The sequence below is a fragment of the Cajanus cajan genome, chromosome 6 (assembly GCF_000230855.2).
Source record: "Cajanus cajan strain Asha chromosome 6, NIPB_CcT2T_4, whole genome shotgun sequence".
Classification (NCBI taxonomy): Eukaryota; Viridiplantae; Streptophyta; class Magnoliopsida; order Fabales; family Fabaceae; genus Cajanus; species Cajanus cajan.
In genome coordinates this window covers 59,635,740-59,652,303 of record NC_138522.1, presented here as the reverse complement: position 1 = coordinate 59,652,303, position 16,564 = coordinate 59,635,740, and the positions used below count along the sequence as shown (strand labels likewise).

The 16,564-nt window shown below is 32.3% G+C and overlaps 2 protein-coding genes across 5 annotated transcripts; both read left to right on the top strand.

Annotated features, from left to right (window-relative positions):
- The first annotated feature begins 2,725 nt into the window (after positions 1 to 2,725).
- On the top strand, positions 2,726 to 7,031 carry LOC109795722 (uncharacterized). Of its 4 annotated transcripts, none has more exons than XM_020355239.3 (4): positions 2,726 to 2,879; positions 4,285 to 4,532; positions 5,339 to 5,558; positions 5,706 to 7,031. In XM_020355239.3, exons 2-4 carry the CDS (start codon positions 4,287 to 4,289, stop codon positions 6,860 to 6,862), a joined length of 1,623 nt encoding a protein of 540 aa, XP_020210828.1. In that variant the 5' UTR covers positions 2,726 to 2,879; positions 4,285 to 4,286; the 3' UTR covers positions 6,863 to 7,031. The 4 variants fall into 4 exon arrangements, with proteins under 4 accessions (XP_020210828.1, XP_020210827.1, XP_029126960.1 ...); XM_020355238.2 differs by lacking the exon at positions 2,726 to 2,879 and adding an exon at positions 2,886 to 3,029; XM_029271127.2 differs by lacking the exon at positions 2,726 to 2,879 and adding an exon at positions 2,900 to 3,061.
- Positions 7,032 to 10,836: 3,805 nt separating this feature from the next.
- LOC109798007 (putative serine/threonine-protein kinase At1g54610) lies at positions 10,837 to 16,288 on the top strand. The gene is made up of 9 exons (XM_020358196.3): positions 10,837 to 10,948; positions 11,150 to 11,193; positions 11,345 to 11,735; positions 12,075 to 12,359; positions 12,475 to 12,792; positions 13,274 to 13,501; positions 14,266 to 14,366; positions 14,711 to 14,828; positions 15,604 to 16,288. The coding sequence occupies exons 3-9, from the start codon at positions 11,385 to 11,387 to the stop codon at positions 15,925 to 15,927; spliced, it is 1,725 nt and encodes a 574-aa protein (XP_020213785.2). The 5' UTR covers positions 10,837 to 10,948; positions 11,150 to 11,193; positions 11,345 to 11,384; the 3' UTR covers positions 15,928 to 16,288.
- The last annotated feature ends 276 nt before the right edge of the window (positions 16,289 to 16,564 follow it).

The following is a 16,564-nucleotide window of genomic DNA, read 5'->3' as shown; positions in this document are numbered from 1 at the left end:
GTTATAATAACACCGGTTTAACTTTTACTAAGTATTACACCATTCAATAACTTTATATTAATTGTGAATTTTATAAATTTAACCGTTAAATTGAAAGTTCATAACATTTTATATATGCATATTAAATTTTGTTAAAATTGAACAACTTAAAGGTAATCAAAATGTTCATATTTTAATATATTTTGAAATGAATATATTACGTCAATTTTGTTTTATAAGAATAAAGTATCAAATTATCTTGGATTAATTTAAATTTTGTATATATGATCTAAGAGTAAATAATTTTCAATCTAACAGTTAGATTTACAAAATTCACATTTAATATAAAGTTATTGAGCGATGTAATACTTAGTAAAAGTTATACTGGTTATATTATAACCCTCCTCATATATATATATATATAGAGGGAGCATATCAAGTGAGAGGGAATTTATTATGAGAGATGAGAGAGTTAAAATATAACCCTTAGATTAATCAAGTGAGAGAAAATTTGAGATTTAATCAAGTGAGAGAAAATTAATCTAAAAATTATATTTTAACCCTGTCATCTCTCATAATAAATTCTCTCTCACTTAATATGCTACCTATATATATATAATTATATATATATTCATGTTCTTTCTCCGACAACTATGTTTTTGATGGGCTTCCTGTAAGAGAAAAAATATAAAACTGTACTTTACATTAATTTTAAAACCTTATCTGTTACCCCTTACAAATGTAGTGTATGTTTGGTTTGGCGTGAACCATTGAACTAAATCTTTTACTGTAGAAATCTTATTCTTGAAGCTATAAAGAGTTATGGTGCCTTCGGTATAAAAAGATAATTGTTTTTTCTTTCACTACACTGCAAAACCAAAGACATTATTAGTGGCTTGATATATGTAAGAGGGGTGCTAAAGTAATAATCAATTACTACAATCTTACAAAGTGACAATGATTAATGTAGTGTACGGATAAATTTTGCATGTAACATGGAAAGCTTTTTTCAAATTGATTGTTCCTGTAAAAGTTGAACGTAACGTTTGTTTGTCTTAATTCCATAAAATTCTAATCACTTAACATGATTACCTTCTGCTGAGAGAAATACAGTTGCTGCTTGTATTTAACGTAACGTTTTAAAGAATTTAAATACCTTGTCAAGATTCTCGCATGGAGCACTAGCAGCATAAGAAATTTTTAATATGATATTCAAGTTGTGAGACTCTCACTTAATAAACTATTATTATTGATTGATTCTCCTCTTATTATACTCTATACTTAGATGTTATGTTAGAGTGCTTATTACAAATAAATAAATTAATTAAAATTTATAGATAATTTCGTGGTATATTTTTATTATCTATATTAAGCAAGAAAATTAAAATTATTTTTAAAGAGGTTGAATTTTCAAAATTCGCAAGTTCTCTTATTATTCTTTATCTTTTATAGTGATATCGTTGTCAATAAAATTAATTATTGATTATTTGATATTATTTTTGTTAATTTACTGACCCTTTAAAATAACATATCTTACATGATTGTATAGTTGTAATTATGTAATTATATTATTAATTAGTCTAGATGAATCTTATTATTTAATAGAGAATTATCTAGAGGAAAACATACAAAATTTTTACAAACAAAATTTTTATTTCAATTTCTCTAAGTTTTACATGGTATCAGAGTTGAATATTGGTCTATGTCCGAAAGATATTCTAAGATTATTTGATTATGGAAACTTTTTTCGAACTTGGTTATTCACAAACACAACTTACTCAATTACACGCTGATAATAACAGTACCATACAGATTGCAGCAAATCTTGTATATTATGAAAGAATGAAGCATATAGAGGTCGATTATCATTTAATTAAGGAAACCTATGACTGAAGAATTATCACTCTACCTCATGTCTCAACATCTGTTTAAATAGCTAACATCCTTATTATATCTTTGACACGTCAACAACATAATTTCCTAATTAGCAAATTAATGCTTCTAAATTTACAAGCATCAATTTGAGGGAATGTCAATAGAATTGATAGCAGATTATTAATTATTTTCGTTGATTTGTTGTTCCTTTGAAATAATATATCTTACACGATTGTATAATTGTAATTATGTAATTATATTTTTAATTAGTCCAGCTTAGATTAATATCTTTTAGCAAATTTTAAGACGAAATCGAATTGAAATGTTATTATTTAATAGAGAATTCTCCATAGCAAAACATACAAAATTTTCACAAAATATTAATACTCATTTTGAAAATATTTTAACAAGACTCTATATCTGCTGTTGGGATACAAACAAGTCCCACATCGATAAAATAAAACAAAAAATAACAACTTATATAATACAAACATACTTCAATGATTGAGAGGTTTATTGGGTGATGTCCAAAAATAAAACCGTGAGGGCTTAGTCCCAAAGTGGACAGTATCTGCAAGAAAAAGTTTTTAAATTTTCTATCATACTTTTTATTTATTAAATGAAAATAATAAATATTATTTTATATTTTTAAGATAATAAATATATTTGTTTTCTTCTTTACAAAATATTAAAAAGATCAATAAAATGTAGTAAAAGAAGATATAATATTTTTTTTCTTAAAAGCTACTGTTAATGTAAGTGTCTTAAAAACACCATTTAAAGACTTAATAAATATAAAAATTTCGATAAATATATATTAAAAATGACAACAAAAACACATTTAAAATATTTTCTCATAACTTTTAGTTTCCAATTTCTCAAAGATAAGGGTACTATTGTCGGTATTGATGAGTGTTGATTTTACCTTTAAACGACGACACTGTGATCATGAATAGCATAACCATAAATACACCTTCTTTTGTTTCTCTAAGAAGAAAAGGGGCACGCATAAAACATCGCTGTAGGTAATAAATCTAACTTTATAGTTACTTTTATTATCTCATACTTTCTCCCAATTTTTTCTCTAATGAATCACCCCAGATTTAGACACTGTCCAATATTAAACTTCACTTTTGCTTCCCCACTCTCAGATCCTTTCGCACTACCTTGAAAAGGTCTGAATCGGTGTTCCATGCTTTCTAACTTGGTATCTTTCAGCGTTCTTTTTGTTTTATCAATGCAATTTCTGAGTCTTTTTTTTTTATTTTTTTAAATGAATTTGAAGCAAATAAGTTTGATCGTGGTGAATATTAGTCCACTGGGTTGTTTGGTGGATGCTGAGTGATATAGTTCTGTTTCATTATTTTACTGTATAGTTACTGTTAGGAATTTCGGGAGTTTCCCTTGTGTGACTGCTTTTATGTTTGTCATTTATTTGGAGTGTTTTTTCCCCTCTTTTAACGGTTTTGGATAAAATTTTGATTCTATTATACTTGTTTCTGTGTAAATTTTTCGTGAAAAAGTTTACTGTAATGTACAGAAAACATATGAAATTCCTGTCGTGTCGGTATTATTGAATTTATGTAGAAATGAGTTCAATTAGTTTATGTTCACAGCTTGTTTTGTTCTTTAGTTAAGTTAATCATTACTATCAGTTCTTAAGTCATGTTGTAAACATTCCTTAGTTTTTGTTAGTTTGTGGATTAATCCTTGGTTTGCCTATCTGAGAGTGTGTTTACACAAGAAGGGCTAGTAACACACTCTTTATTATTGGTTAATTTATTGTAAATTACAAAATCACAAGTGAGACTGAAGTGGGATCTGCAAATTTTTGTGATTTCCCAAAAATTTCAACCAATAGCAGGGAGTGTGTTCGAAAAATGTGTTAGAGAGTGTGTTGTTAGAATTTCTTGTGTTGACATGCACACAAAAAAATCAAGTGTGGGGATTGGAGTTACGTGGATGAAGAATGTGATTGATCTTTGATGTAATGGTAAGCAATTTTGGAGGATTTGAGATGATACAGATGTTGTTTGCCTGCCATTTTTAAATTATTAAAAGTTTTCTAGCTCATGCAGTTGAAGAGACTTTTTTTTCTGCCTTTAAAGAATGAAGAGATCTTAGCATAGGATGTTATGCTGATGAGTTTTTGTTATTCAATAAAGGAGGCAGAGAAATGTAGTGGTGATATTATAGTACTAGTATTATGTTACACACACCCCTAGTATGTGATAAACTTCTCACCATCTTCTCTTGCAGTATTGTTATTATATTTTTTCATTACACCACTGGAATAATAACTGTGGTGGGGTAAATTATTCATACACAGAAGTGTTTGTTAGAATAACAGAAGTTTTCTTTCTTCTTCCCTCTCCTCCACCTTAAATTATAAAATATTGAATTCCTTATAAACCTTTTATTTGTTTGCAGACATGTATAAGAATCGGTTGCAAGAATTGGCTCAAAGAAGCTGTTTTAATTTGCCAGCCTATTCATGTATTCGGGAAGGACCAGATCATGCTCCACGCTTTAAAGCAACTGTCAACTTTAATGGGGAGACCTTTGAAAGCCCTACATTCTGCTCTACTCTTAGACAGGCTGAACATGCAGCAGCTGAGGTGGCTCTTAACACTCTTGCAAAAAGAGGTCCCTCTAGAGCTTTGGCTGCAAGAGTTCTGGTGAGCAGTTGGGAAATATCATAATCCCTCTTTCCTAGATCTCAGTTATGTTTCTTTCTTTCTTCAAAATTATAATTACTTGGTTGACTTGTCTAGTGCATCATGATGGCTTATCCACTGTCATTTGATGTGTCACGTTTTCAATCTTGAATGTTGGAACAAGTTATCATATGGTCCCACTGTTTTCGTCAATTATTGGAAAAAAAAACAATTCTTCCTATAAAAATATTCAATATTATAATGTTGATTTTTGTTAAGGAAGAAGCTGGTAGACGTAGAGACCTCACAAAACAAAAGTAGTAAATTGATTTTGTAAAATGAAGCATTTTGTTCTATTGGAAATGCAAAAATCATTTAGCAATTATTTTTTAGGTAATTAGAAGCATTTAATGAGGTGTATTTGATGTTTTTAACCAGTGTCCTTGGGGCCCTCCTTATCTTGTACCTCTCTATGGGTGAAAATGTTAAGCAACCAATATCAAGGCTAATTATACATAGTTCCCTATTTTTTTTTATATCATTTTTATAGTATTCTAGTTTTTCCTCCCAAGGATGTAGAGGATGTTTGATTCCTTAAATTTAAATTTTTACAACCAAATAGGATAAATGAATTTATTTCAGATTAAGAATGAAATTATACCCAGTGTTAGGAGTAAATGCTGAAAAAAAATTTCCATTGCATTTAATTGTAGTGTTCTTCATTTCTTTTCTCCTTTTCTTTTAGACGATGAGAAGTGGGATGAATTATATTCATCACTTCTATTAAAATCCTTCCATTCCACCTTTTTTTATTCGGATATTTACAGGATGAAACAGGAGTATACAAGAATTTGCTGCAGGAAACTGCGCATAGAGCTGGACTGAATCTTCCTGTTTATACAACCATTCGCTCTGGACCAGGTCATGGTCCTAACTTCTCATGTACAGTCGAGATTGCAGAAATGCATTTTACTGGAGACCCCGCTAGGACCAAGAAACAGGCTCAGAAAAATGCTGCAATGGCTGCTTGGTCTGCATTGAGAAAATGTGAGCATTTTGCTTCTGTAAATTTTCTTGATGTCTACACATGGAATATTCTCTATTAAGCCACTTCAATTTGGCTTTTTCATCTTCATTTTAACATACTTCCAGGTCTTAACTTTATATTATATTTGTTTTTAAAATTCTTTCTAGTTTCAGAGGATAGTTTATCTTCAACTTCATCCTCACTTACTCCAGAGTGTAAAGGCGAAGAACAAGAACAAGTCATCATTGCTCGAGTCCTTGCGAGTTTACACTCTGCTTCAAATAAATTTTCCAAAAGTGATAATCAACATGGATGGCAAAAGTCTGCTACGTCTTCTTTGGTGTCAATCCAGTCAAATGCAGACATGTATCCGATGCAATGCCAGCATTGTGGAATCTCTAGTTTATCACCGGAGGTGGCTCTATATCAGATGTGGCAGCAAGAACAAATTATGCAGCAACAAAATCGTCTATTGGCACTAACCATTCAACCAATTATTCCATCAGCTCCACAGATTTATCCGTCTGTGTTCCAGCCAGATCACTGCCTTTACTTTCCAGCTAGAGAGTTAGCATCAGTTCCTGTAGGACCAAAATTCTCTATTGCTACATCAACCCCTTCATTTTACTTATCAAACCAAATTGTTCCCGAGTTAAATACTGGCAGGTCAACACTAACCATCAGAGAGATACAAGAAGAAAAAACAGAAGATACTCCGGTTTGCACATTTAGCAATGAATCAAGAGTCCTAACACCAGCTCCAGAGGATGAGAGACAGAAGCAAGGTGAAGGCTCTGGAAGCAGAGGTAGAAATGCTGAGCTGGGAGGAGAACAATGTGAGAAATCTGAATGGGATTCTCATTGGAGCATGGGATCTGTACACAGACCAGTTAACACTGAGCTGCAAAACCCATCCAGTATTGGCTCATCTATTCTCAGATCACATTCACAAGTAAGTTCCAACAGAAGTTTTAGACCACCAGCTGCTTCATCATCTTCCATTGTGAGAACAATGTGCCCTACTTCATATGTGGGTTCAAGACCACAACATGGGGAGGTACCTCTGGCTGTTGCTTCAAGGTTGAGAACTGGAATCCCACGAAATCCGGGAATACCTACCTCTGAAAGGTTTAGCATGATAAGAGCACCTGCTCCTCTATTTATGGCACCAGCTGTGAGAATCAGATCAGTGGTTCCAGTCTGCTCAGCTCCTCCAAGGAGATCCATGGCAGAGGCATCCAAAAGCAAGGAAAAAGAGGATTTAAAACCTGAAGACAGAGAGGTGTCAAGAACTAGCTCTGAGCTTGGCCATCTTAGAATATGAGTGATTATACATACTAGAGATTAAGAAGTCTAGTGGTTTCTTTCCAAATAACAAGGTGCCTTTGCATGTATTTTGCTGGAAAGAATAGGCTTCTCCGTGATAATTTTATGTCAAACAATAAATTTGAAATACAGAAATAGATATAAATATGGCATAAAATTTTATTGAATGTGTTAAAACTAGTCCGGAGGATGACTCAGTAAGAAGGCTGGGTTACATAGTTAACCATCTGTTCTGGGATAAGCAATTGAACTAGAAAAGAATATTATATGAATAAATATTTCGTAATTTTTTTTTTGTAAAGTAGTACTGTATTAAAAATATTTTATATAAAGTGTTGCATGAAATAAGCAAATTAGTTGCGATTACGGTTTAATATCATGTTTTGATTACGAGCATATAGGGCAATTATAAGCAATAGACTGGTTAGTAAAGAGGTTTTTTTCTTCACAAGATGTGGGTTAAAGGAGTGCCTTCACAGGTATTATTTTTTGTGTGGACGGCTGCACAAAACAGAATTCCTTCCATGGAAAATCTGGCTGAAAGGAACACTGTTCAGGTGCAATTCAATTCAAGGTTTGTGGTGAGGGAGTAGAAGACTTGAGACAACTTTTTTTTTTTTTTTTTTTATGCAAAGTAGCGAGTAAGATTTGGAGTGAAGTGTTACTTTGGTGGAGTTTTAATTTGTTCAAATATGCATAATGAGGTAATGTGTCATTTTCTACAATTTCGTGGCCTTTTGAGTAGTAGGGAGGTGACAGTTTGCAGGTGGTCTATGGTGTGGTATGCAGTGATGTGGGAAATATGGTTAGCTAGGAATAAATGTGTTTTTGATCTTATAGAAATTACAATGTCAACAACAGAGTTCATTTGAACTTAAGTCTTGTACATGTTGTTTCAACCCTCTGCCACTTTAATTATTCTTTATCTAATTGGATACTAAACCCAAAGGCTTGTTTAGGTGTTTTGTGGAGCATCAAGGAAATTTGGGGATTGGAGGTCTCGTTGGTATGAGATTTGAGGAGGGAAAGAAAGGTGGATCGACTTGTGTATGTTAGAATGGCTAAAATGGAGTGAAAGGTGGGTTTGGAGTTGGAGTGTGTCAATATTAATGTTAAATATCAGGCAGTACAAGTTGTTGTGGAGTGGTTGGATGTAATGTTGGCATTAGGGAGTTAGTTGCAGATGTTGATTTTATTTCTATTTTGGATGGTTTGGGATACTGTTTTGTTAGTATAATTATTGTTAAGAACTACAACTATTATTTGTATTATTAAAATAATATATGTATCAAAATAATATTAATTTTTATATTATAAGTTAATTTTGTAAGATTAAGTTATACATATTATTTTTTATACATTTTACATATTGATTCATTTTCTTTCGCTTAGACTACTTGTGCTGTCAATGCCATTATGAAATCATTCAATGCCATTATGAAATCATTGCTTTTTTTTATTTACTTTTTTATAATTTTGTTTTGCTTTTCCAAAAATATTGCAATCCTTACATTATTTGATTATATTGGGTTCCTTTTACAAATACGAAACTAATTATCAAATTGGGGTGTTAAATCAGCGTGTAAAGTGCCACATTAATGTTTTTTTTTTTGTTAAATTGAATTTTGGAGGCAAAAACGTAAGCAAGCGGGACATTGTAGTGAAACTAGTACTTTCTGGTGTCCCACATATAAACGATATGTAAGTATAAAATTTTCATTTATATATATATATATATATATATATATATATATATATATATATAATGCACCACTTCCCACTAGTGTTTTCATTAAAAAAAAAACCTTAGTGATTTGCGTTTTTCTTGTATTAATCTTATATCTCATACCTGCATTTTTCATTTTATTTATTCTTTATTCTCATTTTTTTTAATCTAATAGTCAAATGTGAGATATTCGTTAAAATTGTTAAATTTAAAAAATTAAAAAAGAGAATGAAGAGTAACTTAAAAAAAAAAAAAATTGGAGTAACTTAATTCGTCTACACACAAAGGTAATCAATTACTTGTTAAAAAAAAATTATATTGGTAACTACTTAGATGTAATTTCAGTTCTTGTAGCAATTGGAGATCAATATTATTAAGATGAAGATTAGTCACATGTGAGGTGTGTCTCCCTATCCTTACCCAAACCTCGAAACTATGAAGAGTAGTCACATGTGTCGGGGTTGTACACTTAGGTCACTTCCTTTATACTCTTTATATTTCATTTTTTCAAGTTCCAGCAATGTTAAACTGAGGCTAGTATTATTACTAATCTGGTTCCCCCTCTCTCTCTTCGGCTATGTTAGAAATCACAATATTTTTTTTCATCTATTACACATATCTATATCAATTATAGTTTTAAACATCCAACCAATCATCAAATTAGTTAAAATATTAAATTGATAAATCAAAGATTAAATCTGTAAATCATTAATTAAATTGTATAACTTAGTCTCTATTATTTTTTTTTTCAAAAAATATTTATGATATACATATCATATTTACAAATTTGAATAAATTCATATAATGTTTTAAAAAAATCTTCAAACAAATATAAGTATTAAATAATGACATTCACTTGAGTTTAATTCTCATCTTATTTAAAATTATTTTATTTTATATAAAAAAATACATAAAAAAGTTATATGTTAAACTTTATAAATCAATATAAATTAAAAATATAAATAATATGTATATATATAATATAGTTGTAATTTATGTCATAAAATAATATAGATATATGTGCATACGTATTATTATTAAATATATAACTTAAAATTAATTATACTATAAAATTTATTTAAATTGCTTATATAATAATTAAGTTTGTTGGTGCAGTGGTTGGTTTAAAGGTCAATAAGTTTCTTTTCTTATCCAAAAATAAAGGTTTAATTCCTATGTGATCCGTGTTCTCTTCATTTTGTTTTTTCAAAACATCTTCATTGGTTGAACTAATCTAAATCATGACCCATCCATTTACGGATTTAATAAAAAAGTTAACCCAATTCATATTAAATTGTAATGAGTCAAATACATAAATCCAATTCAAGATTTAGATCAAGTCAAATTTTGAAAACACTGATATCAATATTTTAAAAAAAAATTTGTTAGTAACTAGAATTTTATGTTAAATTTTACAACATTAATATTAATTTTTTTAACAGAAAAATTATCCGCACATAAGGCATTACTAACCATCATCACAAACATAGGTAAATAGAAGAACGTAAAAGAAAGCTGAAGGAAGAAAAATTCAGCGAAATCCCAACTTATTTCGATGCACGACAATACTATTTTTTTTAGAAAAAAATCACACATCACTAATTAAATTAGAATAATTTTGTGACATTGATTTATAAGCAATTAAAAGAAAGAGAAATATGATTTCTTGAAGACATTTTTGCAAAAACTGTTTGGATCTATTTATAATAAGTTTCCTTTAATAAAACAATAATTAGCACATGGGTTGGCTTATCCCTTAACAGCCAACACGTCCACTCATTTGGATGTGCCACACTCACTGCCATTAAGTGAAGTGGTCTACAAATTTTAGTTTTGTTAAACAAGACACGAAAAACCACTGTCCTTCTCCTAACGCAATAAATAAACAAATAAACATGACAAATGGTACCAATATAATATACATCTCCAAATACTTTTTGAAAAACATTTTTTACTATAAGCTAAAATTAAATAATAAAATAATTTTTATAAGCCTCATATAATATTAAACTTATTAATACTAACAAAAGATGTGTTAAAAAAGTAGTAATAGGTTGATATGAATTAGGGATTAATTGGGCGTGGCTTAGGAGTTACGAAACAGGTGGAAAGTAAATTAAATACCCGTGAATTTAGGAAGCAGAGGGTAGGGTGGACATAATGGTTATGGTATAGTATACTAGTATAGTATAGTATAGTATAGTATAGTAGAGTAGTAAGTACAAACACTACGACGTACATATACGATTACATAATAATATAATAGGTGTAAGGTGTGTTTGGGATTTGACCTGTGAGAATGAGAATGGGAAGAAGATCTCATCCTTTTCTTCTTGTCTGAGACCAAAAGTCCAAACAGTACGTTACAGCACCAAACAAACACACGCACACCCACTCACTCTTTCTCATTCCAGACCAATTTCTCTCACTCACTAATCACTATCAGTCTCACCCTAACACATCAAATTTCCTTTCTAACTTTTTCATTTTTTTTTTAATTTTCCCCCCAAATTGTGCGCGCATTTATGAATTTTCATTTCGCTTTCCTTTTTCAACCAGATCACTGAATCTTGTTGGTGCCGAGTAACAATCGTGAACCGCAGGTTTGCTTTTGATTTCTATTTCAGTTTCAGTTTCAATTTCAATTTCGAATTAAAATCTTGCTCCCTCGTGTAGTGAAGCTTAGGCGCATTTATTATTTCGTAAGCGTGTGTGTTTTCGATTGGATTAATTGACGTGTTTATGATTGTTTAGGTAAGGTAGAATGTCGATGGATGGAGCTTAGATTGGAGAAATGGGGTGTGTGATTAGCAGGGAAGCGTCGAAGGGGATAGTCTCTGAGGGGAAGGAGGAGAAGGGTTTGAGTGGTGAGTCTAAGAGGAAGGTTGATGGAGTGTCAGGGAGCAAGGATGAGGTGGTGGAGGTTCAGAATGGTGGTGGTGGCGGCGGTGAAGGGGTGCAGCAGCAGCGGCCTCGGGGCGAGAGGAGGAGATCGAAGGCGAATCCGCGGCTGAGCAATCCGCCCAAGCATTTGAGAGGGGAGCAGGTTGCAGCTGGCTGGCCACCCTGGCTCACTGCAGTGTGTGGGGAAGCACTCAGTGGCTGGATTCCGCGAAAGGCCGACACCTTTGAGAAAATTGATAAGGTGGGTGGGTTTGTTTCTAATTTGGGTGCATGCATTGCATTGTGTTTGATCTGAAATGTAAAAGCGTTTAATATTCATGGATCATGCCTTATCTGGACTTCCTGATATGGTTGGTTTCAAGTTCATTGCTGCAGATTATCTAATATCCCCAGTTTGTTATAAGTAAAACTCATGATTGATTTTTGATCTGTTTGTAATTTGTTGGTGGTAGAATTAATGAGAATTGGATCTGTGTGTTATTTGGGTCGGATGAAATGAACCTGTGTGGTTTGGAATCTTGCATTTGCTTCTGACTGTCTTTATTCTCTTCTCTTGTTTTTTTTTTTCTCTTCGTTTTAGATTGGGCAAGGGACTTATAGTAATGTGTATAAAGCTAAAGATACGATGACGGGTAAAATTGTTGCTCTAAAGAAGGTTCGATTTGACAATTTGGAACCTGAGAGTGTAAAATTCATGGCGAGAGAGATTCTTATTTTGCGAAGGTTGGATCATCCCAATGTTGTAAAGTTGCAAGGTTTAGTTACGTCAAGGATGTCCTGTAGTTTGTATTTGGTGTTTGATTACATGGACCATGATTTGGCTGGACTTGCTGCAAGCCCAGGAATCAGGTTCACGGAGCCTCAGGTTAGACCAGGTTTGCCTTAAAAATTTAAGAATTATTTGTATCATTTCGTGATTGGTACAGTTTCTTTTCAAGCAGTAGGGTTTGATGTTTCCAAATACTGTGCCTTCATTGCAGGTAAAATGTTACATGCATCAGCTGCTATCAGGACTTGAGCACTGTCATAATCGTCATGTACTTCACCGTGATATTAAAGGATCAAATCTTCTTATTGAGAATGAAGGAATACTTAAGATTGCTGACTTTGGACTGGCTTCTATTTTTGATCCAAACCATAAGCATCCCATGACTAGTCGTGTAGTAACACTTTGGTATCGACCTCCTGAGTTGCTTCTTGGTGCCACAGATTATAGTGTGGGTGTAGACCTCTGGAGTGCCGGATGTATTTTAGGAGAGTTATTGGCAGGGAAGCCAATCATGCCTGGTCGTACAGAGGTAACAACTCACATCTCATCTTGTTGGCTTATAGGATTTTTCTTCATTTCCCTTATTTTGTGTCACAGATAACTAAGGTAATTCTATGAAAGTTTGCCTTAATAATATTGTTGAAGATTGTTTGCCTTAGCCCTAGATGATGTGAGATGTGGATTTTTTCCAATAATTATGTATGCATTTGTGAGGATAGAGAGGTGTTAATAGTAATTTTGCTTCAGTTTTCTCAATATGTAATGTGGATCAATAACTACTACCAAACTGCATTGACTACAATGTATAAGTACTCTGTTTTTAGAAAAGTGTTTCTTTTTAATTGGTATACTACAACTAGATCTCGCATTTAGTTCTAATATCTCTTGAATAGATTGTGGGAATTTAAAATTTACATGGGATAGTTTGGTTCTAAGATACATCAACTGCATTCATTTAATGGTTACAAGAAATCACAATTAGATTTTTTTCTAACTCTTTTCTTTCATAGGTGGAGCAACTGCACAAGATATACAAACTATGTGGTTCACCTTCTGATGAGTATTGGAAGAAGTCAAAGTTGCCTAATGCTACCTTGTTTAAACCACGAGAGCCATACAAGAGGCGCATAAGAGAGACATTTAAAGATTTTCCACCTTCTGCTCTACCCCTCATTGATACACTTCTTGCAATTGACCCTGTAGAACGAAAAACTGCCTCAGATGCTTTAAGAAGTGAGGTGGGTTTTTCAAAACTCCATATCTTGTCATTAAAATGCTGGTGTGCTGCATTCAGATTTTCTGCCGATTTGTTATTGATTTTATTATTTCCTAGTCATACCACTTGGACTGATAATTGGTGGTACCTTGTGCAAATAGGTTTTCCTAAATGCCTAAAACACATACTTGTAACTCTGTTTTTTGATGGTATGAATAACCTGTGTATTGAGTTACATGACGCCCTATAACTTTTTGATGTGGAACCTGTTTTTGTTGGGCTATATGATCCTTAACAACAATTATAGCCAGTCAATCTTTTGATCTTGACAAAAATTCTTCTTAAGAGTTTGGTTCTTCAGCTTCTTGTTTTGGATATCTTATCCTAACCATGTTCTTGAATGTAATAACCTGCCACTATAGGAAAAAATTTCACCAATTCTTGTATATAGTCTTAGAGGTGATGTTCCTCTCTTAAGCTGTGTTTATCTTAACCATAGGAATCCATCTTGGAATAGATTCAATAATTTTCTTGGTCGTGTTTTCTTTGAAATTAAAATTAAATAAAAATTCTACATGGAATGGATGACTTGTTTTATTTATTTTTTTCACAATAAAGTATCTAGATGGTCTAAAATTAATGTTACATAGGTATATCCGTGTAAGAATTGATCAAATGAAACTACCTTGAATCTGGTTTAGATGTTATTCTTGTTGAGTTTTGATTATCTTTTTAAATTCAAACCCATTTACATTTAGCTTTCTTGTCTGTTCCTACGTCTTGCAGTTCTTTACCACAGAACCTTATGCTTGTGATCCATCTAGTCTTCCAAAATATCCCCCAAGCAAGGAAATGGATGCTAAACGACGGGATGATGAAATGAGGAGGTATCTCAGCTCTTAACTTTCCTTTCTGCATACTGGAATATACACGCACACAGAACTTGGAAATATGATAAGGACCGTGATAAGTAAATGTAGGATTGTAGGGTGTTGATACTGATATTACCTAAACAATTATATTTTATATTCTTTAGATTATTCGCATTTATAACCTTATATTATTTAACAAGTATACTCTTCCAATAAACAGAGTCTTCATACTGATATTTATAGAGATTACCCGAGTGAAAAATTTCCTTTTGTCTTTTTGGTTAAGTCTGCTAGTTATAATTTAGCCATTCTACTGTATTTAACTATCTCTTAGTTACTTTGTCTATGTGAATTTTCAGACTAAGAGCTGCAAGCAAACCTCAGGCTGATGGTCCAAAGAAGCATCGCACGCGTGATCGTGCTGTAAAAGCTTTTCCTGCTCCGGAAGCCAATGCTGAGCTTCAATCCAATATTGATGTACGTTGAAAAAGCATACTTTTATTGATAATCACGAGTATACTAGAAATGCTCTGCTTTGGTTTATAAAACCCTGAATAGATGTGCTTTGAGGTTATTATATTCTTTGAGAATGCCTAATAAAATGAAATGATTGAGAGCAAGTAGAAAGGACAATTAGGATTTGGCAACAGAACTTTTTTCTGTCTCAAGCTGACACAAGTATCCGCCAAATTGCTAATAATACCATTTCCAACAAGTAGATTATTAAGATTCAGTGCTCAATTTGTTTCAAGACTTTGCCTAACCCCTATATTCAAGTATATGATAGATGATTAATGCGTTGCTTTAAGGCATTTGAATTTGTCTGTAGTAATTCGAATTACTGTTGACTTCTGAATGAGCTTAATGGTTGCCTGTATCATAATTTTTGAAGCAGCTTGGGTGTATCAGGAGTGCTTAATGCTTAGATATATGCATGTTAAGGGGAAATATCTTTTGATTAGGTTCATTGGTTTTGACAATGGCTTCAGCTTGGTGTGCATCAAATGGTTTGTTTTAGGATACACATGCAGAGGGATAAAAAAGAACTCCTCTGTATTAATATATTCATGTTTTTCTTCCTTCTTTAGTATTTTTGTGCTTTGTTTAAGGATTTTATTTTATCATCCATTTATTTGTATTGCTACTTTCCTTATAATTAACTGTCTTACTTTACAAATATAGAAAAAATCTGCATCCTGAATCAAAAGTAAAGTTGATTAAATTTGTTGCCATGATTTCTTTTGCGGAACAGAGAAGACGTCTAATCACTCATGCAAATGCCAAGAGCAAGAGTGAAAAGTTCCCTCCACCACATCAAGATGGGCAACTTGGTTTTCCTTTGGGATCTTCACATCACATTGATCCAGATACTGTTCCTAATGATGTCTCTTTTACGTCAACCTCGTATATCTATTCAAAGGAACCATTCCAAGCTTGGTCTGGTCCCATAGGTAATGCTGCTGACAATGGAGTGGCTAAGCGGAAGAAACACACCACAGGTGATGCATTGGATTTATCAAAACCACATAAAGATGCCCTCAAGGACAAGGTTAAAGGAAAGAAAATCATAGCTTAGATATATTAGTACATTCTTATAGAGTCAATTAAGAATATGCCTCTGCTACCTCATTTTTGGGTGCAGACCAACTGCTGCGCAATACGCTTTTAAAATGCCGTGCTGCTGAGTGAAAGTATAATAGTTTCTCAGTTCTCAGCAAGTGATAAAAATCAATTTTCCCCAACTTTACACCTTCAATTTTTTATTTCTTGGTTTTTATTAAAATGGAAATTTCCTTTTCTGTTTAATCTGTTAGTATTATGAGAGAATTACTGCTATGTACATCGTGATTTATTTTTTTTTTTAAAGGAGTTCCGTGTTAATATCTGAATTATGTTTAATTTTTGCAATAAAATTTTGAGCTATTTTGGTTTTCTTATTTCTGGAAAGGGTGGATGGAAGCCACCAACGTATCTTGTAATCTTTTTACACAGCACGTCAATTAAATCCATCTTGTAATTGTGAATCTTAATCGGAATATACGATGGGGTTAATCACAATGGCGCAAGGAAAAAAATGAGAAATGGATGAATAATGGATTTTATTAACTTAGTAGGCGAATACACACGATAAAACAGAGGTAAAGAACATCCGGATAATTTTTTTTACAAGTATTTGTAGTAGATGAAAAGAAAATTAAGGCTTAAATATACAT